Below are 25,387 nucleotides of genomic sequence, written 5' to 3'. Positions count from 1 at the left end.
CCCCTGATTGCAGCCTACCTAAAGAACCTGGACTTGTGCATCCGCATGGCTGTATGAGAGACTCTGATAAATCTCTTACTATTGACAGATATCCCTTGTTGATTGTGTTTCCCTAGAGAACCCTGACTAATACACTGTGTCACAGTGCAAGCAGGATGAGGAGGTGTCCATAGAGTGCTGCCAGTGCAGGGTATTAGGTATCTTTGTTGGAGAAAGAAGGGTCCATATTGGAGTAGGTCTGGTGCAGGACATCTGAATTGAACAGGGCTGAAGAGTCTGCCTATGGAGGGAAAGCCAAGCACCAAAGAGTCAAGGCCTGGATGGGTAGAGGAGGGCAGGGTTGGTGGGGCAATCTGGCTTGGGGTACTGGAGCCAAAGTTTGGTTAAGAGGGCATCTGCATCAAGTGCAGGTTGTTGAGGCCACATAGGGTGAGAAGAGCTTCTAAATGATGGGGTGGCCCAAACAGGAAGAGGAGGGTACCCAGTGGGGAGTGGGGGTGAGGGACCAGCCTAACAGAGATCCAGAGCCTAAATGTGGCAGGGAGGGCATCCATGTAAGGTGGAGGTGGCACTGATGGTGGAAGATGGATTATGAACAGGGGACTTGTTAAATAAGTAAATATATTAAGGATATTGGGAGCCTTGATTTACACTGTTGGGGAAGGGAACTGAAACTATGAAGAGGCAGGAAACTCGAATGGACCCTTCAGAGTTGTTTGGAATTGGAGGTATTAGTGAGAATGTTACCATAAGGACAGCTGTTTCCAATGGACAGGCCTGCCCGATCCCACGCTACAAAGAACAAACATGTCTTATAGTGAGAAGGTGATTTATTGTGAATGCACTAGCAAGGAACCAAAACCAGTTCAAAGTAAAAACCGGGGCTAGGGTTTTTATAGGGAAAAAAGAAGAAAAACAAGTTAAAAAACAACAACAACAACAAAAAACGTATGTGGAGGGAACATGCAATTTCTCGGTCCTGTGTTGTCTTAAGCTCATCCAACTTGTCTTTGATTTCAGCAGCTAATAAACCACAGTTTAGATATAGTTCTGCAGGTGCAAGGCCTTCATGCCTCTTTCTCATTCGCTCAAGGATAACAAACTTTCTGTCTCTGGCAAAGTTACAGATTTACACCATTCTGTCTGGTTCTGCTTTGAGACTTTATCTTATTCCTGTAAGCAAAACTGAGAAGGTCTGGTTAATATCCTTCAGGGAACTAAGAGCAAAGAGTAAATTTCTAAAATTAGATTAATAGAAAACTAGTTCAATTAGTTTTAGAATTTTCAAAGCTGTTTTAGTGAAGAAATTTCAATAAGCACATTTTTCAGCTATCTAGGACTCATGGTTTTCAATACACATATAGTTATAGATGTAAATGTGTGTACATATGTGTAAGTGTGCCAAATACACACATATACATACATGTACACACACATGCACACATATTTCCTAGCTCTGTCCCCTAATTAAACCTGGGAACAGTACCACCCGATAGTAATAAACACATTTAGGGCCCAAAAATGGACTTCTAAATATCATTCTCCATCAAAAGGGCCCACTGTTCTTAGGAAAACAGGCTGATTACAAGACTAGGGCAGAAATAGAACGTGATGAGCCTGGAATATCTTCTGCCAGGAATAAGGATGTTTAAAGAACAATAGGGATATGTTAAAAGGATACAGAAGGCAGCTTGAAAGGGCCCCCACTGACCAAACTTGAGACAATTTGACCTTCAAAATATATAATGACTGTAATGAATTATAATCCATTCAGTAAGAGGAAACCATGAGAATAAATGAATAAATGAAAGTTGGATGAGGGATAAAATATTTACATAGCAGTAAAATATCTCCCCAGAAAATATTTTAAAAAGTAACTTTGAAGAGTCAACAGTGGAGAAGCTTGGAAGACACCACCTAAATCAAGTGATCCAAGTTAACAGCACTATTCATGGGACAAATCAAAACTGTTACACCCACTGGTAGGAGGCTGTGAAAAGAATATAGCGTGACTTCCAGCATATTCCTGCACAAAATGAATAACCTGATTTGAATCTTGAGGAAACCTTAAGCAAACCCAAATGGAAGCACATTCTGCAAAGTAACTGTCCTCTTAGAGTACCAACTAATTACTTTTAGTCTTTAAGGTGTCAAGGAATTACTGAGAAATTGTTCCAGACAGTAGGAGACTAAAGAAACATGACATCTAAATGTAATGCATAATTCCGAACTGGATCTTTTGGCTATAAAGAACTTACTGGAACAAATGGGGAATCTTGAATGGGGTCTGCAGATAAGATGGTAGTAATGCATCAGTGTTAATTTCCTGATTTTGAGGATTTATGTAGGAGAATATCTTTGTAGGAAATACATGTTCAAGGATGCATTGGTCTTGGGGCTTTGTGTAGGCAAATTACTCTCAAACAGGTCAAGAAAAATAAAATGTTGTATTTCTTGGGATTTTCCTAAGTTTGAGATTGCTTTAAAATAAAAAGATAATTTAGAAAAGTGAAGTGGTAAAAAAAAATGTTTTGGAAAAAAAATGAAAGAGAATATATACCAAATGAGTGATTATCTCAGGAGAAAGTATTATATTAGTAGAGTATGGGATTAGGTAAAAAGAACTTACACTTTTTATTCAATATTCTTCAGTATCATTCCATTTTTTATGAGCATATACTTTTCATTATTTTTTTTTAAAGATTAATTTTTTTATTTTATTTCTCTCCTCTTCTCCCCCCCCCCCGCCCCCAGATGTCTGTTCTCTGTGTCCATTTGCTGTGTGTTCTTCTTTGTCCGCTTCTGTTGTTGTCAGCGGCAAGGGAATGTTTCTTTTTGTTGTTGTTGTTGCATCATCTTGCTGCATCAGCTCTCCGTGTGTGTGGCACCATTCCTGGGCAGGCTGCACTTTCTTTCGTTCTGGGCGGCTCTCCTTATGAGGTGCACTCCTTGCCCGTGGGGCTCCCCTATGCGGGGGACACCCCTGCATGGCATGGCACTCCTTGTGAGTATCAGCACTGCGCATGGGCCAGCTCCACACGGGTCAAGGAGGCCCGGGGTTTGAACCATGGACCGCCAATGTAGTAGACGGATGCCCTATCCATTGGGCCAAGTCCAATTCCCTCATTATTTTTTTAGTTTGAAATGTTTTTCATTTTAGCTAGGGTACTTTTCATTTGAAAAGATGGTATTTAAGATCTTTTAAATGCCTTATTTCCTTACTCTTTCTTTTTCTGTATCTGTTAAAGGCAATATTTGTTTAGCAAATTTAGCACAGAGGTGCTCCCAAAAACTCTGGCATTTTATAAGGAATTATGATGAAAGCATGCTTATATTTCCCAAATTGTATATGGATAACAAGGTTAATGAATAAAGCAGGTAAATATAGAAAGATAACTTATTCCTGCCTGAAATTTGAAAATAGTTGTACTCAATTAAATGAAATTGATCTTCCATTATATCCTCTTCTTCATCCTTTCCAATCACTTTCCCCATCCCCCACAAGTGTGGGGAGATGCTTAGACAGGTGTGTGTGTGTGCATGTATTTGTATTTAATGCTGGGAGAATTGCCTTGCCAGAAATGCCCTTCAATGGATTTTAAGCAGCCAACAAATAAAAAACACAGTAACCCCCAAAGGTGGAAAATAATATATTAATTTATTTCCAAGAAAACAAAACATGGAACATTGAAGACAAAGACGGATACAGTAGTTTTCAGGGCATGCCCCATAGGCTAGCAGAAGTCCACTAGTCCAAACACTGTACTCTCCTAATATTAGAATATTTAAGACAAAGGAGAGGTGACCAGCAACTGACATGTAAACATCTTCTATTCCAGAAAGATTTCTCTTTCTACATAAGCTCCAGTGTAAAACATGGCTTCTTTTCTGGTGGTGTCATTTAGTCAGTTGAAAAGAAAGACTATTTTTAGACTGCGCTGTTAACCGTGTATGCGTTCCTTTACCACCCAATACAGTTCCTTTTTTTTTTTTTCAGAAGCAGGCTAAAAAAGCTTTACTTCAAAGTTATTCCCTTTAAATATGAGTTACATTCAACAGGTAAAATGATAGAAAAACAATAAAATTGTGTTAAGTGTATCATTAGTTGGAGTAATTTGTTAGCATAAATAAATATTTAAGAACGTGATAGATTAGAGAAATACTAGACTTCACATTTTTCTGAGGTGACAAGACTTTCCTCAGTATTAACACTGAGACCACTCTCAAAACCTACCTTTCCTGGTATACCAAATATGGCTTTATTTCAAGGTCTCTCAATATTTCACCTCAGGAAACAAACTGAGAAAACCAGGAAGAGAATTCCAATTCTCAGTTAGTGAATTTTGTTTCCTAATGCTTTGTAACCTCTCTAAGCCTCAGTTATTTCATCTGCAAAACAGAGATTATGGGAACCTCACAAGATTGTTGGGGGGGTTGAATGGAATGAGACATCCAGATTGCTTAACAGAATGCCTAGATCACACTAGGTTTTTTCCCCCTCCCTTCCTTTTGAGTAATCTCTGATTTAAACCTCAGTTGGTAATTACTCTCTCCTTGTCCTGACACCACTATCTGCCAACTTGCATATGAATGTCTTAAAATACAAGCACTCTGTAAGATTCTCTGGAGCAGCTTTCCAATGTCGATATGATTACCAAGATTTCTCAAGTGACAAAGCTTTGGTCTTCTCTTCAGCTCAGCACATGTCTGGAGCATCACAGACACTCAAGGAATATTTAATGACTACATGCTGAATGCATGAATGAGGAAGGGATAAGTCATAGAGATGCTCACCACAACGGAAAGCTCTTGAAAATCTAAGCACTCCCATCAGCATTGTAAAGTTACCCAATACTCTGGAGTAGCTAAAAGCCATGCAGGATAGAATTTGGTCTCCATGTTGCAGATAAAATATCTTGTGAATGGTGGGGAGAAGTTCCAGAAGAGAAAGGTAAGCCATTCTCAGGTGTAGAGGCTTAAGAATGGATCCCTGCCATAGTGAGCAAAAGCCCACAATTCCCTGCAAGAGCACCTCTCTTCAAGGAGGATCTTCATTCTTACAAGGACTTTTCAGTGTTCCCAATGGAAAATGATGGAGGAGGAGGGATCAGAGCAAATTCTAGAATAAATAGAAATGTTCTGTTGCCTAGGCAGGTCCTTTACTGAAGCAGCAGGTAGCTGACTCGTGCTTTAAAGCACATCCTATCTTTTCTTAATGACTTTACATTGCATATGAAACTTTAGACATAGGTAAACTCAAAATGCTAGTGTTGGAACTCAGGGGCAGATCTATTCGCAATTCTAGTAGCTCATATTTTAAAGAAATGGGTGACTACCCAGAAGCTGTTTCTCTGCCTATGTGTGGTTGAGTAAAGAAGGGTGATGTCTATTTCTATATGGCTATAAAGAGAAGATTCCTCCTCTAAAGAAACTCAATCCATATTATCCTAAGTTGTATTATCTACAATTCTCCCTTTCATTAGGACATTTATATAAGATGAATATCAGTATTCAAAGATCTGACGACAATTACATTTATCCTATGGTCACAATGATAGTGTACTGTGGAGGACGAGCATCCAGGAACTGCCAGAGTGGCCAAAGGACCAGGATTCTTCTAAGCAGCCATCCTGATAGCATATTTCACAGTGTGCAGCGGACATTTAAGAGTATAATTATGTATCCAGGTCCTGAAACCTTTAATATAACAGGCAAAAGTCTCTTACAAAGAAAGGCTCTTCTTCCTGGCTGTAGGTTCCCTTCAGTCAAGAGTTACAGTAGATCAAAAATACCAGCTAGGTTGTATTGCAATTTCACTCTGATTTAGGGTTCTTTCTCGAAGCCTCAGTTCTAGGCATTCCACCGTAAGGGGATATGTGTTTAGCTCAAACTTATTAGCAAACAGGCTTGGTGAATTAATCAGCCACTTTAAGTCACCGTTTCCATAGATACAAATGTCATGTACGTAGTGGCCTGCAAAGGAGAGAAGGAGAAAACAGTCAAAACATGCTTTATTTCAAAAGTCAAGGGTACTGAGCCATTGCTTGACTACTGGGGAGGTAGAACCATGCCCAGCACTATGTGATTCAAATGAAATATGATTGTGCAGTCCCAGTCCACAAGGAAGTTAAACTCTACTTAGGAAGACAAGGGCTGCAAATATGTATGTGAAAAAAAAGTTAAATAATACAAGGCAATATTATAACAGGTATCACAAGGCAATTCATGATTATCACAGGAGAGTTTCAGATGAGAAATTCTAGAAGTATACAGATGGGAGAGGCCCTCCAGGTTGCATTCATCAGGGAAAGCTTTACATCACTTGGCCAGATCTATTCCCTAACCTCCGGCTTAGTCTATCCAACTGCCTGCTTTATGCCTCCACTTGGATGTGTAATAAACCTCACTAATTTGACTTGTCATCACTGATTCTTTCCCCACAAACCTGCTCTTCTTCAAGTCTTCTCCATCCATTCTTTAGGGCCCCCTTGCTTCCTTATATCTCACACAATAGTCTGTCTTCAGCCTTCAAAATATTAATAAAATTTGACAACTTTTCATTGCCTCCACTATTACCACTCCGTCTTCCTGTTAGAATTATTGTGATAATAACTGGTCTCCCCTACTTCCACCTTTGCCCGTTAGTCTAGCCTCAGCACAAGAGCCCAAAAGATTGTTTTTAAATGTAAGTAGAGATGTCTCCTCTGCTCAAAACCCTCTAGGGGCTTTTTATTTTTCACCTAGAGTAAGAGCCCAAATCTTAACAATGGCAGTCAAGACTCCTAAAAGTTCGACCCCTCATTACCTTGCTGGTTGCAGCTTGTACCATTCTAACCCTTGCTCATTGACCTCAGCCACTCTGGCCTCCTTGCTAGTCCCAGACACACTAGTTATATGCTCTACCTGAGAACCTGCATGTGCTGTTTCTCCCCTGGACAGCCCTTTCGCCAGACATCCTCAAGGTTCACTCCAGTCAGCACAATGTCAGTTCTGTACTCCAAGGCCACCTTCTCAATGAGAACTTCTCTGACCATCTTTCTCCCTTGCCTGATTCGTTTTTCTTTTAGCACTTACCAACTGATATATTTGAGTGCCAACAAGAAAAAATATATTTTATTGTTTTTCTTGCTTGACTAGACTATAAATTCCAGGAGGGCTGGGACTTGACCATTTTATTCACTTCTGCATACCCTGCTTCTAGAGCAGTTCCTGGAAAATAGTAGGTATTAAATCAATAGCTGTAGAATAAAAGGATGGAGAAGGATGAGTGGAATTGGAGAGTTAGCAGATGGGTAGGATTAGGGAAGCATGGGGGATGAATGGTTTCAGTTGAGGGAAGTGCCTCTGGAAAAACTGTAGAGATAGGAATTTTCTTCTAGAACAGAGGATTTTATTGGGGGAATGGGTTAGAAACAAGGATGGTAGGAAGTTGGAACTATTTTCCAGAGGTTCTGCTTTGGCACATAGTAGAAAAACTACTGATTAACAGACTTACACTAAAAGGTTTGGCCTTTTATTCCGCAAGTATAGAGAGTCCTTGATTTTTGAGTAAAGTATGAAAGTGATTTAGCAAGTTGTTAGCAGTGTTGGAGGGTATATGAGAGACCACAGTAATAACTTAAGATGTAAACTGGAAAGCCTGTTCAAAGTTAATGCCAGGACAATGGGTGGGAAAGGAAGGATATCAGACACATTATTACAGAAGGACAGACAAGGACTTGGTGATTAATGTCAATGTGGCAGGGAGGAAGTACAGAGTGAAAACCACTGGGGAAAGAAGCAAAGTTGTAGGAAGTTAAAGAATAACTAGGTGGCGAGAAGAGTGGAAAATAGGCATGATGTGCATGCTCAAGAAAATCGAAGTGAATGTGGAAAGAATATTTCAGTCGGGGACAGGCAGACGGTTCATAAACAACTTTGTTTTCAGGATAGAGGTAATAAATAGATGCTTGCATAGAGGAAGAATGCAAAAATGCACGAGTACAGGGATAGGGTAGGGGGGCCCACATATAACCCAGAGCACAGATGATGGCTTTGGCTGTGAGCATGGGCAACTTTTCCTCTTGAAGCAGAAAGGAACAACGAGAGCATGTGTCCAAAATACACTGAAGATGGAGGGAAGAGATGACATGACAAAGGTCTTCCTAAAGTTGAAATTGTTATCTTTTACGAGCATGAGATTGAGAGCCTAAAGACTAGCAGAAAAGCTACAATGGTATACCACACAAAGGGCACCAGGAAAATAGCGAGATGAATAAGTAGACAGCACAGAGGGCCTAGCTGAAGTTGGATAGGTTTAGGGCAGTTCTGTAAACTTCTTCAGCAATGTTCTGTTGAGGGAAACACAAATGGAAAAGAGCTGATAGTGAGGTGATGTCAACAAGATAGAGGAGTCATATGTTCCTGGCAGAAGACCCCCCCCAAAACTGTTAAAAATGGGCAGAATCTATCAGAATCAACTATCCCAAAATTGATCATAGAAAACTCAACAAATGCTGAATCAGAAAACAGAAAACCCAAAAATGATAGGAAAGTCATGGGGCAAATTTACTTGCCCAGACCCCTTCCCCCACATTGGGTCCATGAAGGAGCTTGTGTGACCCAAAGTGACAGCTTTGCAACCCATGCACAACAAGTGTGGGTCCTGGGGGCTTAATTGTTGGGACAATATTGGCTGTCTTTGTACATCACTCCCAACTGGCTCCATGGGAGACTGACTCTGGGCACGTGCCTGGGTTGCCTACCCTAGAATTTACCCAGAGCAGAAAAGTGGCACAGAAAGATGGAGCAGAACAGTGGAGTAAAAATGAACTGGAGCCACCTGGGGGAAAAGACTGTGGTTTAGACAAAGAACATAGCCTGGGGTCCCAGGAGGAGAAGTTGGAGAGAGGAACTTTTTTTTTTTTTTTTTGAGGGAAAAAGAGTCTCAGACTCTGGGGAAGTCTTGAAAACTATTGTACATGCCCAGGACAAGATGCATGCTCAGAAGAACCTGTTTACCACAGGCCTCGATCTGCAGGCTCAGCAAAAAAAATGGGGGTTAAGTGTTGAACAAGAACCTCAATATAGGGCCAATCTACAATAAAACTCTGGGGGAAGTGGGGGAATCTAGCTTCCAGAATCAGCACTTGAAAGGTCACAAGACATACAAAGAAATAGAAAGAGAAGGCTCATTCAAAGGCACAAAATAAAACAGAGGAAGCACAGACATTGGAGCAATTAATCAGAGACACTAAGTCAACTCTCCTGAATAGGTTCAATGAGCCAAAGGAAACCATGAACAAAGAACTGAAAAAAATAAGATGATGAACAAAAGGAGAAATTATGTATTTCAAAGAGGAACCAAACAAACTCTGGGAATGAAAAATACAATAACAGATTTAAAAATACACCAGAGGTGTATGACAACAGATTTGAATAGGAAGAAGAATCATGAACTAGAAGACAGAACAACTAAAGTTATTGGTGTGAAGAATAGGAAGAAAAAAAGAATGAAAAAAATGAGCAGAGCATAAGCAACCTGTGGAACAACATAAAGGGTAATAATATATGCAGTAGGTTGTTCTAGAAGTAGAAGAGAAAGAAAGGTGTAGAAATAATATTTGAAGAAATAATGGCCAAAAACTTCTCAAATTTGATAAAATACATGAATACACACATCCAAGAAGCCCAACAAACTCCAACAGGATAGAGTCAAGGAGATCCATTGAAATAGCTGTTGAAGGCCAAACACAAAGAGAAAATCCTAAAAACAGCAAGAAAGAAGTGACTTGTCACATGCAAAGAATCCTTAATAAGATTAAATATGGATTTTCCACCAGAAACCATGGAAGCAAGAAGCCAGTGGGACATTATTTAAAAGCCAATGGAGGGAAGTGGACTTGGCCCAGTAGATAGGGCATCCATCTACCACATGGGAGGTCCGCAGTTCAATCCCCAGATCTCCTTGACACATGTGGAGCTGGCCCATGCGCAGTACTGATGTGTGCAAGGAGTACCCTGCCATGCAGGGGTGCCTCCCCACGTAGGGGAGCCCCACATGCAAGGAGTGCACCCCGTAAGGAGAGCCACCCAGCACGAAAGAAAGTGCAGCCTGCCCAGGAATGGCGCCACACACACACAGAGCTGACATAACTAGATGACACAACAAAAAGAAATATAGATTCCCATACCGCTGACAACAACAGAAGCAGACAAAAACAAACGCGCAGCAAATAGACACAGAGAACAGACACCTGGGGGGGGGGGGGGTGGGAAGGGGAGAGAAATAAAATAAATCTTAAAAAAAAAAAAAGCCAATGGAAAAAAAGTTGCCAGCCATGAATTTTATGTATGGTAAAAGTGTCCTTCAAAAATGAGGGAGAGGGAAGCAGACATGATTCAACTGATAGAATATCTGCCTACCATATGGAGGGTCCAGGGTTCTATACCCAGGGCCTCCTGACCCATGTGGTGAGCTGGCCCATGCACAGTGCTGCCACACACAAGGAGTGCCATGGCATGCAGGGGTGTCCCCCACATAGGGGAGCCTCACATGTAAGAAGTGCACCCCACAAGGAGAGCTGCCCCACTTGAAAAATAAAAAAAGTGCAGCCTGACCAGGAGTGGCGCTACACATGGGAGAACTGATGCAGCAAGATGACACAACAAAAAAAGAGACGCAGTTTCCCAGTGCCGCCTGATAATACAAGCGGACGCAGAGGAACACATAGCAAATGGACATAGAGCAGACGACGGGGGGGGGCGGGGGGGGGGGAATACATAAAATAAATCTTAAAAAAAAAATAAACGAGGGAGAGATTAATATGTGACCAGAAAACAAAAGCTGAAGGATTTCATCACCACAAGCTCTTCCCTACAAGAAATATTTAAGGGAGTTCTTCAGGTTGAAAGCAAAGAACACAAGACGGTAGCTCAGAGCTGAATGAAGAAATAAAGATCTTCAATAAAGATAACTACGTGAGTAAATACAGATGCCTGTGTGATTGCATTCTCAGTATGCAACTCTACTTTTTATACCTTACAAAGTATCTAAAATACATATGTATATGAAACCATTATTTCTATGTTATTGGCACATAGGATATGAAGAAATAATTTGTGAAAAGAAAAACATAAAGGAAGGACAGAAGGGTTATAGGAGTTGTAGCAGTTTGATATAATTGATGAATTCCAAAAAGAAATATTGGATTATGCTTGTAATTTGATCTGTACCTGGCATGATTGAGTTATGATTAGGGTGTTGAGTGCACCACCCCTTAGTGGGTGTGGACTCACAGATCCCAAGGATTAGGGCAGTTAAGGTCAGCACCCCACATGTCTGAGAGGGGTGGACTTGTCCCCAAAAGTTAGGGAAGGCCAGGTGGTCAACTCGTTGCTCTGAAAGGGTTGAGCCTGTTTGCCAAAGGTTAGGGGGAATGTTGTCTTCATGTCACTGTACTAGGGGAGTTAAGACTCTAATCCAAAGATTGGGTGAGGTGTGGCAATCACCCCAACACTTTTGGAGGGAGAGGTCTGGAGCTTGGTTGAAACCCAGATGCTTGATGAGGGTGGAACCAAGAAAAATGGCCTTTGGGCAAGCATGTGGAAAGGGTGGTTTCCCATAAGGCCCCAAGGAGAAGAAACTATCACTTAAGAATGACTCTCAGACTGAAATCGAATGGAGGATGCCCTGCAGGTTTACTGAACTGTAGAGGACCCATGACTCATGTTTCCCTTCCAATTTCTCCTTATTGTAATGAAAATGTTTATCCTATGTCTGCCCATTTGTATTGGAAGCAGATGAATTGTTTCGTAAGTTTCAGAGGTCTATAGCAGTCAGGGTTTTGCCCCAAGACAAACTGTATTCCTTTAAATTGATTATGATGTGTGTACTTGCATTGTAACTGTTTTAAGGCTTTTTTTGAATATTATAATGACTTTTTGGAATTCAGAGGGTGGAGTGTAGCAGTTTGATATAATTGATAAATTCCAAAAAGAAATATTAGATTATGCTTGTAATCTGATCTGTACCTGGGCATGATTGAGTTATGATTAGGGCATTGGGTCTCCACTCCTTGGTGGGTGGGGACTCACAAATAAAAAGCATGGTGAAGAACAGAATTGAGGGCTTTTAATGTTGGAGTTTTGATTTTGGAGTTTGATGCTGAAGACTTAAACTGGAGCCCTGGGAAGTCAGCCTGCACAAGAAAGAGAAGCCAGCCCCAGGAAGGAAGGAGCCTTGAAGCCAGAGTAAAGCAAGCCCCGGGAACATAGGAACCCAGGAAGCCTGAACCCTCACAGATGTTGGCAGCCATCTTGCTCCAAATAGACTTTGACGAGGGAAGTAACTTATGCTTTATGGCCTGGTATCTATAAGCTCCTACCCCAAATACATACCCTTTATAAAAACCAACCAATTTCTGGTATTTTGCATCAGCATCTCTTTGGCTGACTAATACAGGAGTTGAGACTGTGTATGCTGTTGAAGTTAAATTCTTATCAACTCAAATTATATTATAAATTTAGGATGTTAAATTTAAGCCCATGGTGACCACAAGAAATAGCTAAATATTGATAGAAATAAAAGTGAGAAGGGGATCAAACTGTTTCATTACAAAAGATCAACTATACACACAAAAAAAGGCAAGAATGGAAGAAATGAAGGACAAAAAAGGTATAAGATGTATAAGAAATAAATGACAAAATGGCTGAAGTAAGTTCTGCCTTATTAGTTGTTACTATGTTAATGGATTAAAGTCTCCAATCAAAAAAAAACAAAAAACAAAAAGCATATGGAAGGATGGAAATAAAACCATGATCCAACTATATGTTGTTTACAAAAGACTCCCTTAGACCCAAAAACATATATATGTTGAATATAAAAAGTATAGAGAAAATATTCCACGTAAATAGTAAGTAAAAGAGAGTTGGTGGCTATAATAATATCAGGCAAATCAGAATTCAAGTCAAAATTTGCTACAAGAAACAAAGAAGGAAACACTATATATTAATAAAAGGGTCAATCCACATCAAGAAAGCATAACAAATATAAACATATGTGCACCTTGTCACAGAGGCCTGAAATATATGAAGCAAGCATTGCTAAAACTGAAGAGAGAAAGAGACAGTTCTACAATCACTTTCAAAAATGAATAGAACATCTAGACGTAAGGTCAATAAGGAAAGAGAGTACTTAAACAATACTACAAACAAACTAGATCTAAAAGACATAGAGAGAACATTCTACCCAACAAAAGAGAATACAAATTCTTCTCAAATACACATGGATCATTCTCCAGGATAGATGACATGTTAAGCCACAAAACAAGTCTAAATAAATGTAAAAATATTGATTTTATAAAATGTATGTTTTCTAGCCACAATAGAATGAAACTGTAAGTTAATAACACAAGGAAAACTAGAAAATTCACAAGTGTGGAATTTAAACAATAGACTCTTAACCAGTGGATCAAAGAAGAAATCACAAGGGATATTAGAAAATTCTTAGAGATGAATGACAAGGAAAATACAACATAGCAAATCAATGGGATGCAACAAAGGTAGTGCTCAGAGGGAAATTTATAGCTATAATGCATACATTAAAAAGAAGGAAGAGCTCAAATCAGTAACCTAACTTCACATCTAGAGAAACTAGAAAAAGGAGCAAACCAAAAGTTGGAAGGAAGGAAATAATAAAGATTAGAGTGGAAATAAATGTAATCAGAGAATAGAAAGGCAATAGAGGGTAGAAATGAAACCAAAAGTTGGTTCTCTGAAAAGATCAATAAAATCAACAAACCTTAGCTAGACTGACAAAGAAAAAAAAGAAAATGCAAATAACTAAAATCCAGCATAAAAGTGGGACATTACTAATTATCTTGCAGAAATTAAAGGATAATAAAAGACTACATTGAACAGTTGTATGCCAATAAATTAGATAATCTAGAGAAAATGGACAAATTCCTAGAAACATACAAAGGACTCAAGGCGATCTCAACACACCTACAACAGCAAAGGTATTGACTCAATATTCAAAACCTCCCAACAAAGAAAAGCCCCAAACCAGACAGTTTTACTAGTGAATTCTATCAAAGAAGAATCAGCACCAGTCCTTCTCAAAAGCTTCCAAAAAATTGAAAAGGAAGGAATTCTTTCCAACTCATGAAAGCCCAATAAAAATACAAGAAAGAAAACTACCATTTTCCTCATGGATACAGATGTAAAAATCCTCAACAAAATACCAGTAAATTGAATCCAATAGCATATTAAAAGGATTATACACCATTGCAAGATGAGATTTCACCCAAGCATTCAAGAGTGGTTCAACATAATAAAATCAATAATGTTTTATACCGCATTAATGGAATGAAGGGGGAAAAAAATCACAGTTGGATCCTTACCTCACACCATATACAAAAATTAACTCCAAATGGATAAAGGATCTACACAATAGAGCTAAAACCATTAAACTCTTAGAATAAAACATATGGGGGGGAATCATTTATAACCTTAGATTGGGCAGTGATTTTTTAGATATGACAGAAAAACCATAAGCAACAAAAGAAAAAATAGATAAAATGGACTTTGTCAAAATAAAAAACTTTTGTGCAAAGGACATTATCAAGAAAGTGAGATGACAACCAACAGAAGTGGAGAAATAATTGCTATCCATATACCTGGTAAAGGTTCAATACCCAGAATATATAAAGAACTCCTCCAAAGCTTCAACCAAAAGAAAACTCAAGTAAAAAATGGACAAAGGATTCTTCAAAGGAGACAATCAATCCAATTAATAAAATGGGCAAAAGTCTTGAATAGACACTTATCCAAAGAAGTTACATAAATGACCAATAAGTGCGTGAAAATATGCTCAGCATCACTAGCCATTAGGGAAATGCAAACCAAAACCACAACAAGATACCATTTCATAGAATGGCTATTAATAAAAAAAGAAAAGAGGAAAACAAGTATTGGTGAAGATGCAGTGGAACAGGAATCCTTGTACATTGTCTGTGGGAATATGAATTGGTGCAGGTTTTGTGGAAGACAATTTGGCAGTTCCTCAGAGAGTTAAGTGTAGAATTATCATATGACCTGACAATTCCACTCTAGGTATACCCAAAAGAATTGAAATTAGGGACTTGAAAACGTATTTGGACACAAATGTTCAAAGCAGCATTATTCACAATAGCCAAAAGGTGGAAACAACCCAAATGCTTATTACCAGGTGAATGGATAAATTGTGGTAGTCAATGGACTATTATTCCTCCATAAAAAGGAATGAAGTTCTGATACATGCAATAACATGGGCATTATGTTGAGGGAAATAAGCCAGACACAAGAGGACAACTACAGTTATGATCTTACTTACTGGAAATACCTAGAATAACTAAGTTCATAGGGATAGAAAGTAGATTACAGTCTAGTGGGTGAAGGGAATGGGGGGATATTATTGCTTAATTGGTGCAGAGTGTCTGTTTAAGGTAATAAAAAGTTGTGGATAATGTTGAAGTCCTCAAGTTTTATAGCTGGAGAGGAGATGGAAAAGCGAATCAGAGGATGAGATTGTCTAGAGGTTGATGGAAAGATCTAGTTAAGACAACACATTCCAAATATCAGGAACCTGACTGACAGTGGTGGTGGAATTTTCTAAAGACAACCCAGGAGAGCAAAGAGCAAAATGAACCTCCTTTCCATCCTTCTCCTTCCACTAGGGTGATAGGCCAAGATGGGAATGCAGGCAAATGACATGCACTGTCATCTGAAGAAATGTGAGCTGAGTAAAGTAAAGATATGACTATGCTTGAGAATAGACTGGAATTTTTGTACAGTGACATGAGGCTGCTGCTCTCCACAGTGGTAAGAAACTATCGAGAAAGAGAGTGTGGGGGGGGCGGTGGGGATAAGGAGGCTGGACACAATGCAGTCTGGTAGAGAAGCAGCAATGCTGAGCTTTTCACCTGAAGTATTAGTTGCAGATAAAATGGACTAATGCGTGAAGCCATAGACTGAGAGGAAAAGTGGAGGTAAAGTCTTGTTATCATGGGAGAAAAGACTAACCCTCCATATTCACTCATTCACTCACACACTTATTCGTCCATTCAGTGAATAAATTGTCCATGTCCACTACGTACCAGGCAATATTCTGAATGGAATGTATACCCAAACCATAAAAATCCTTCTTCATAAAGGTCCTCAAAAATGAAAACCACTTAGGGTTTCTAGGTCTTATCCATTTGGGAGTGAAACCTCTCTTGGTAGATGGCCATCACCTACAGCTCTCCAAACTGCCTAGAATGAAGCTGACATGACAGATGGGAGTTCAACGTGCTCTGCCGTGAGACCATCACCTCACTTCTTATCCTTACCACTTTCCTCCCCAACGGAAAGAGCAAGAAATGAAGAAAGCTGAAACCCACAAGAAGAAAGTACCATTATAACTGTCCATCTCCATAGGAAATTTTTAAGTTGGAGAATGCCTGTGGGATGTTTAAATTTAATTTTCAAAGACTTCAAGGACTGTGTCTTGAAGCCTCAGGCTTCTCTATTGAAAAACTGACAGATTGTTCTAAATATACAAGCAGCTCTGCCTTCATGAGAACAACCCCCGTATTCCACAACTACTTTCATCCTAACGCTGACAAAAGCAGAATGGCCTAAAAGCATGAAATGAATGCCTGACCGTGGCAGCCTCCGTGCTTGTCTTCCATGTCCATCCACTTTATAGCTCTGAGGTTTCCGGTCCAGGATGCGTTTGGCATGGAGCCAGGGACATCTGCAATGGTGATAAGAAAAGGAGACATGAGAACCGAGAGAGAAGAACATCAACTTGATTTATTAAGGCCCCAAGCCGTGCTTATTTTCTTTTGGGATGTTATCTTTCACATCAGAGTTTTCATCACAGGTAATACTCCCAAGGTTTGAGATGTGAATATTTGATGACTATGGACCTAGACTTGCCATGAGTAAAAGGAATCTACTGATCTGACTCTTTCATAGCATGTGCTCAAGCCTGTAAAAATAAAGCTTCAGAAATACCACAGTGTAAAACCATAATACAGATGAGAATGTTGGGATTTCTGATCTACAACCTATTGGCCTATTATTAAAAATTTCTAGGACTTTCAAGGATGCTAAGAAATAGGTGCACACCTCTAGTATCCTATGACTTCTATAGTTAAGTGAGAACTCAGGAAATGGGCAACCTCAACTATTTATGTCCTTGGTACTGAGGGAGAGGGGGAGGTGGGAGAGGGAGAGGGAAAGGGAGAGGAAGAGATTGATTCTGTGGTTTCTCTTATATCATGTTGCAACATCGTGTATAGCAAAGGAAAACAGTTCCTTCACTCCACATGGAGCTCCTAAACTAATCCATTAATATCCTATCCTTTTTGTTTAAAGACGTATTGAGCATCTGAGAATGTCAATCCTGGCGCTGGGCACTGGGGATAAAGAGTTAAAGACAATGCGAAGTTCTTGAGCTTTGAGTTTTTCCTGGGAAGACGGGTGCACAATGGCCCACCCAACTTCTCTGTTTCTTCTAGTTGTTCTTTTGACCACAATTTCACTTGCTGACCCATTACCTAATTAACCTTTGAAACTTAGAGTTAGCCTTAAATTAGAAAAAAAAAAACCCAGTAACCTTTAGGTTACTATCCTGAGAAGCCAGGGTTCCTCAACTTCAACACTATTGACACTTTAGGCTGATAATTCTTCTTCGTGGGGAGATATCCTGTGCACTGTAGGATATTTAGCTGCACTGCCAGCCTCTACCCTTCAGGTGCCAGTAACAACAACCCCCCAAACCAGTTGTGACCATCAAAACTGTCTTTGTATGCTGCCAAATGCTCCTGGCAAGGGTGAGGATGGGGGACTGGGTGGGCAAAATCACCTTGCTTGAGAATCACTGTGGTAGTAAGCGATCTCACATAGCCCTCTCCATCTCAATTTCTAAACAGGCCACAACGATTTAAGATCCCATTAAATCAGAGAGGGTAGTTATATCCCAAGATAATAATGTAAAAAATCACTACTGGAAAAAGATACATGGGAATCAACTTAAATGCAAATAAAAGAATATTTGCTTCCTAATAGCTGCAGCATTTAAAAAAAATCAGTGAGCAGTATACCCAATTTTGATGTAATGACACTATGCAAATGATATCTATGTACAACAAACTTTTCTTAGAAGGTTCTTTTTAAATATTGATAAGATGGACTGTGGTTGGTAGACTAGTGCAGTCCCCACCCCAAAGACGTGTAAATCCTAATTCCTGGAGGCTGTGACTATGTTATATTACCCGGCAAAAGAGAATTCAGGTTGCTAATTAGCTGGCCTTAAGATAGAGCTTATTCTGGAATATCTGGGGACCCAATGTCACTGCAAGTATCCTTAAAAGTGGAAGAGAGAGGCAGAAGGGGAGGTCAGAGTGATGTGATGTGAGAAGGACTCAACCCACTGCTGTGATTTGAAGATGAAGGAAAGGGGCTGTGAACTCAGGCAGCCTTAGAAGCTGGTAAAGGCAAGGAAACAGATCTTACCCGGAGCCTGCAGGAGGGAGCACAGCCCACATCTTGATTTTAGCCCAGTGAGATCTGGGTCAGATTTCTGTATGATAATGCATTTGTGTTGTTTAAGCTGCCAAGTTTTTGGTATTTTGTGACGGCAGCAGATAGTAAATTCATACACAGACTAATAAAAAATGACCTAAGACGATGATATTTTTTATAAGAAAAAAATTAGAGAAGACCAATATTTTAAAAGTTTAACTGGGTGAAGCATTCAAAGTAATTTTTCTTCTTAAAAACGTTAATAAAAACCTATGCACTTCAAAGGAAAAAGCTCTGTTCTTTCGCCCTAATGTCACATGATAATTAAGTGATGATCTAAGTCAAGAATTGTACCGGGGAGCTGATGTGGCTCTAGTAGTTGAACGCCTGCTTCCCACATGGGAAGTCCTGGGCTTGGTTCCCCGTGACTCCTAAAACAACAAACAAACAAACAAAACAAAACAAATGAAAAATACTAACTCAGGGGAGCCAGTGCGGCTCAGTGGTTGAGTGCCAGATTCCCACAAACAGCACCCTAGGTTTAATCCCTGGTCCCAGTACCAAAAAAAAAAAATTGTACCAAGGCCTCCCAACCAAAAATAAACTTTGCCAGAGCTTCTTTTGTGAATAGCATCATGGGCTCTCTGTAGAGTAACAGTCTTCTTTTCTTGCTGCCAAGAAAATTTTGCGTAAATGTTAAGAACATTCAAGAACTATTTATTAAATAACTATTGCTTTCATTTCATTTTAATACTTTAAAATTATTTTTGTGCTTCTCTATACAAAAAGAAACTTGTGTTTTGTTCCTAACACATTTTAAAAGAATTTCAGGTAAAACTTAACCGTGGTTAAGCTGGAGAGTAGTTGGGAGAATGGAAAGCAAAGAAATGATGTGGTATATTTGCTTACATCAACAAGGTTAGACGATGTATGCAATTTTTATGAGACTATTTCAATTAAATAAGTATATAAGAAAAGACTGAACAAATTCTGAGTTCTTTAACCTCTTTTAGGTAATTGCATTTTAAAAACAGATTTCCTCCTCTTTCATTCCAATTCATATTGATCATCACAAACTATTCTTACTCAGAAATACATTTCATTATTCTAGAGAGAAGACTCCTGCCATTTATAATTAATGGCCCCATGCTTTGAAAATAAACACATAGACCAATTAAGCTTTTGCGAATGAAATTTCAAACTTCAGCTTCTACACATCCTGTTTGATGAGGGGTCTCACGTGGGTCAATGTTTAGATATTATTCGTGCTTGTGCATTAAAAAATTACATTTAAAAGCAATAATGGGGAGAAGAACAAACATAGACAAAGTTGAATTCTACTTTGTGTTTTATTGAAAGCAATCCAGAGGCACCGAGATACTGGGGCATAATAGACTTTTGCTCTTCAGATGTGGTTCTTGGTCTGGGAATATCGGTGTCAGCAGAGAAGGTAGAAACACATGCTCTCGGGCCCCACCCGGCCCTCCTGCCCCAGAATCTGCATTATCACAAGATCCCTGAGGGATTCCATGCACAATCAAGTTGGAGAAGCTCTGAGCTAATAAGCAGCACTGGGACGAGGGCACGGCCAGCCCTGGCAGCTCCAGCCGCTGCTTTCCTTCTCCTCTTCTTGAAGTCCTTCCCATATGAGTCTCTCTTACTTCTCGTCTCACTGCCTTCATGTCCTTTGGCTGATTTAAGGAACTTGTCCCCATTCCAAGAAGCACATGCATTTCCCCGGGCCTTTCAGATCATCTCCTTGAAGGCATCAACCCCCTTGCTGTGGGGAAAGCACAGTGAGCAGAGGGCAGCCCTCAGGGTGCCCCCGATTCACAGCACCTGAACCACAGGAGATGCCCCGTAATCGTTAAAGGGATGGGTGCATGCGGCACGCTAGGGGAGCCCCAGCACCCCAGGCTTTTGTGCTGAGAGTGACGGCCGCTTAGCTGGGGCAGGCCTGGGTGCTACCTTGGTTTCCCAAGAGATCAGTCATTGAATGTGTAATAATGTCCTACTTCTCAGCATCAAAAAGCGTTTCTTCTACCCTCTTAGCCAAGGCCAACCTCTATATATCAGTTTGTTCTAGAGGAATTGCCTATGGGGTTGACAACCATCGGTTCTCCACATCAGTCCTGCCCAGCACAAGTGGCCTCGAGGGCAAATAAGACTTCCTGAACTGCTCCTTTCAGATGCTTGGTCAGCATCACTAGTCAGTCCTTTGAGGAGATAATGACAAGCAAAAGAATGAAGAGCCTAAATACACAGTGTGCTCGTTGCTCAGTAAGCAATTTAAGCTTGGGTTAAAAGACACACAAAGGGAAACGGGCTTGGCCCAGCGGTTAGGGCGTCCGCCTACCACATGGGGGGTCCGCGGTTCCAACCCCGGGCCTCCTTGACCCGTGTGCAGCTGGCCCATGCGCAGCGCTGATGCGCGCAAGGAGTGCCCTGCCACGCAAGGGTGTCCCCCGCGTAGGGGAGCCCCACGCACAAGGAGTGCGCCCATAAGGAGAGTCACCCAGTGCGAAAGAAAGTGCAGCCTGCCCAGGAATGGCACCGCCCACACTTCCTGTTGTCAGCAAATAGACACAGAGAACAGACAACCGGGGGAGGGGGGGAATTAAATATATTTAAAAAATCTTAAAAAAAAAAAAAAAGATACACAAAGACGCCAAAGCTATGGACCCATCACTTCTGCTATCAACCAAGTGCCCTACAAGTATTCTCTAAAAGCCTGGAGAACTGAAGGGAGACTCATGCCCATATAATGCTTATCTACCCTCCTAGAACCCAGGCTGCTAATAACAGTATTATTAATAATAATATTCTATTTATGTCTCTCTGCTCTATCCTCAATTCTGTTCCTTAAAAGTCTACCTCTATTTCTGATTTTGCTCCCAGAGACTGACCACTGCTCAGTGGATGGGCCACTGCTCCTGATGGAGAAGACACTGGCCTAGGGACTAGGGAATTTAGTTCTTAAAATGCCACCTTTGCCATTAACGTCCTGTGCATCTTTGGGCGCCATTTAACTTCTCAGAGCCTCACCTTTCAAATGAAATAGGTGGATTAGATCAGTGGCTTTACATCTTTTTTACTGCAACCCACAGAATAATTTTACATATATGTATTACATATACACTCATTCAAATATATACACATACACACATATATAAATATATAAACTAACACTTAGGCTTACCACATGCAATGCACTTATTTTCTGTTATACTCTAATCTTAAAAATTCTGACCAAACACACTAATGGGATACTACTATTTGAATAGATGATTCTATTACCTGGGATCTCACGTATATATTATTAGCCAGGATTTTAGGAGGGTAGAGTATGGGCTGTGTGGGTGTGGGTCTATTACCAATTCTCAAGTATCCTAGGAAGGTCATGTTTTCAATTATTTCTAGGATGAGTCAAAAAGAAGACACTAATATTATCAGAGAAAACATTCTAAGCTATAAAATTCAGTTCTCTCATTTGCTCTTCATAGGCCTACATAAACAAAATATTTGAGATAAAGTTTACGGAGTAACCAGGAATGTTTTTGTTGGGACTCTGCCTTAATTATAGGAGTCAAGTAACTATGTTTGTTGAATAAATGAATATGACTCTCTGAAATGCAAACTTAAGTGACCTGACTTTTACCCTGTTGTTCTCACATGAGATTATATATGGTAACAAATTCCAGTATTTGTTTATTATTTAAACTCAGATATATACTTTTTCAATTGTTAAAGAATTTTGTTTTTAAGTCAAATAGTCAACGTTGATGAGTATTAAAAAGGGTTTCTCACAACTTAATGGGGCACTGTAAATTGGCACAACTCTGACGAATCAGTTGGAAAGATGTAGGAAAAGCCACAATAACTACCAAGTCCTTTTTAAAATTTTTATGTAAAAAAAAATTTTTTTAGAAGGTAGCTGGGGATAGAACCTGGGATTTTGTGCATGGGAAGCAGCTGCTCAACCACTTGAGCTACATCCGCTCCCCTACCAATTCCTTTTCACCCTTTAAATCAACACCTTCAAAATAAGCTAAAGAAACAAGTTTTAGAACTGTGAAAATCTGGATATGAAGATGTTTATTATGACATTCTTTATACATAATGATTAATAGCCAAGACTTTGAAATCTGATAGACAGGAGTTCAAATCCCTGCCTCTGTCTTATTTGCTGTCTGACCTTAAAGAATTACTTAGTCCTCTAAGACTGTAGCCTTTTTGCAGGGTTTTGTTAGCATAGCGCCTGGCACATGAGACTACTCAATGAATGGTTTAAAAAAAGAATCCCTCGGGAAGAGGATTTGGCTCAACTGATACAGTGCCCACCTACCATATGGGAGGTCCAGGGTTCAAACCCACGGCCTCCTGACCCGTGTGGAGCTGGCCCATGTGCAGTGCTGCCGCGTGCAAGGAGTGCCCTGCCATGCAGGGGTGTCCCCACACAGGGGAGTCCCATGCACAAGGACTGTGCCCCGTAAGGAGAGCCGCCCAGCGCAAAAAAGCGCAGCCTGCCTAGGAATGGCGCCACACATGTGGAGAGCTGACGCAGCAAGATGACACAACTGAAAAGAGACACAGATTCCCAGTGCCGCTGACAAGAATGCAAGCAGACACAGAAGAACACACAGTGGATGGACACAGAGAGCAGACAATGGGTGGTGGGGGGGAGGGGGGAGAAATAAAAAAATAAATCTTTAAAATAAAAAAAAGAATCCCTCTACCTTGGGTGCTGTGTAGTTATGGAAGACAGTACTTTTTTACTATCATTTAAAGCAGAGTTTCTCAGCTGTGCCACACTGACCACATCTGGGCCGGATGATTCTTTGTGGTGGGCGGCTGTCCTGTGCATTGCGAGAGGTTTAGCAGCATCTCCAGCCCCTGCCCATTCAATACCAAATGCAACAACCAACACTGTTTGCAGACATTTGCCAAATGTCCCCAGGGGCAAAATCACCCCTGGTTGAAAAATACTGATTTGAAGTAAAAGAGCAGAATGAAATTGTACATTATTTTTTAAAAGGTACAAATATTTGCATATGAGAGGAGACTGGAAGAAGGTATGTCTCTTCTTTATAATGCTTTCTTTAATATTATTATATTATTTTATATATTTTTTAAAAGTTTACATACATCAGAGTCTTGTGGGCTTCATTGGTTCAATAATCCTAGGATTGTGAATATCCTAGGAATATAATTCAGAAGGAAAAAAGTTATACACAAAACGTTCATTGCCAGCTTCGTTCATAATAAAAAGTTAAAAATTACCTAGATACAGGGTAATGTGGCATTAAATAGTTTGTAGCCTCTTTTTCTGATTGTTAGTTTGGGTCAGTTTTAGACATCATTTGATTATTGCCTACCATTGTTTCATTACTCACATAGGACCTTTTTTTTTCTGAGGTACTGGGGCCTGGGATTGAACCTGGGACCTTGTATACAGGAAGCCAGCACTCAACCACTGAGCCACATTGGCTCCCCTGAGTTGGTTTTTCTGTTTGTTTGCTTGTTGTTTTTTGTTTTAGGAGGCCCTGGGGACCGAACGCGGGATCTCCCATGTGGGAAACAGGAGCTCATCTGCTTGAATCACACTCCTCCCACACACAGGACTTTTACCACTCAAAACTTACTAAAAGAGCTCTCTTGTTTCATGCGTCTGTTTTCGAGAGTTCTCTACTCTCTGAGATAGCATAGCAACCTTGAAATGGCACCTCCACCTTCACCTCTAATAAACGCCAACAAATTGACTCTTCCTTGATTGAAAAGGAAAAGATGGAATAAGGAAAGGAAGAAGAAACCAGATAGAACTGAATATTTGCCCCTCATTGCCAAGCTGTGTAAATAAGAGCTTAGGAAGTTTAAGTGAGCTGCCCAGGAGGACAGATGTGCTAAATAACTTGTTGGCTTTGTTTCAAAATAATTATTCATTTATAGTTTCTTGCAAGCCTCCTGTGTTCTAGAATAGATGCTGGGGGTAAAGTCATAGACAAGATGTTCACTGGAGCTTTCAGCGTAGAGTATCCAAGATTCATATCTATTAGATATTTTTAGTAGCTGCCCAAACTCCTTCACTCAAGAGACTTTCTTGGACGGTCTTAGTGGACTTTAAAATGTGGGCAATCCTTGGTTCAAAGCAGTTCAGATTTCCCTAAATTCCTCACCTACACCTGACCTTGATCCCTGGGCCCTCTGCCTACGCTTCTCTTTGGCTGGTTATCTCCCCTGGTTCTTGTCAAACACTCCTTCAATTAGGCATGAACTCCTGTGGTGGTGGGGCCACTAGCTTCACAACTCCCCAGCTGTAGTCTGACAACCTTTCCCTTGACCCTCCACGAAACCACAGCACTCCTCGAAATCCTTCCACTCACAGTTAACTGAATTCTCTACTCAATCTCTTCCAGCTATGACTGATGTTTTATGCAGGACAGGAGTCCCCAGCTGATTTCCAACCTACCAGCAGTTCTTCAAGCTTTATCTGATTTATAACAGCGTTGCTCAAACCCATCCCCTTCTCCCTCCCCTCTTCTGTGCCTTAGCTCCAGCACTCAGCATCTTTCATCAAGGAGAATGGCCAGCCAACTGGTCTACCTTTAGTCTCTCCCACTTCATTGGCAAGAACACACAATGGCACTTCCTAGCATCAGTATTGATCCTGTTGTCCTCCTATTTGGGGCCTAGGGGATATCCTGGTGGGCACACCTTGTATGTTTCTCCAAGCCCACCAGTCACCCACCCTCTAACAAATGAAAGTGCACATCACACCTGGGATCATCCTAGGCCTCACCTGCTGGCCCTGTTGCACCCTTTGCTTAGATTCTGACTCCTTCCTCCATTCCCGTTTTAC

General features: G+C 40.4%; 1 protein-coding gene across 9 annotated transcripts in view; it reads right to left on the bottom strand.

The window, feature by feature from the left end:
* The window catches only part of GCNT2 (glucosaminyl (N-acetyl) transferase 2 (I blood group)), a 252,516-nt gene that overhangs the window by 48,660 nt on the left and 178,469 nt on the right, over positions 1-25,387 (bottom strand). For 5 of the 9 annotated variants that reach the window (XM_071210963.1, XM_071210967.1, XM_071210965.1 and 2 more), the window contains one exon: positions 16,664-16,756. In XM_071210963.1, coding sequence (XP_071067064.1) covers positions 16,664-16,756 — 93 coding nt within the window. Of the gene's footprint in view, positions 1-3,639; positions 5,974-16,663; positions 16,757-25,387 lie in introns of those variants that run through there. The other 4 variants (XM_058285213.2, XM_058285214.2, XM_058285215.2 and 1 more) reach the window with 1 other exon arrangement.

This window comes from Dasypus novemcinctus, chromosome 22 (assembly GCF_030445035.2).
Source record: "Dasypus novemcinctus isolate mDasNov1 chromosome 22, mDasNov1.1.hap2, whole genome shotgun sequence".
Classification (NCBI taxonomy): domain Eukaryota; kingdom Metazoa; phylum Chordata; class Mammalia; order Cingulata; family Dasypodidae; genus Dasypus; species Dasypus novemcinctus.
This window is presented reverse-complemented; position numbering and strand designations above follow the sequence as displayed.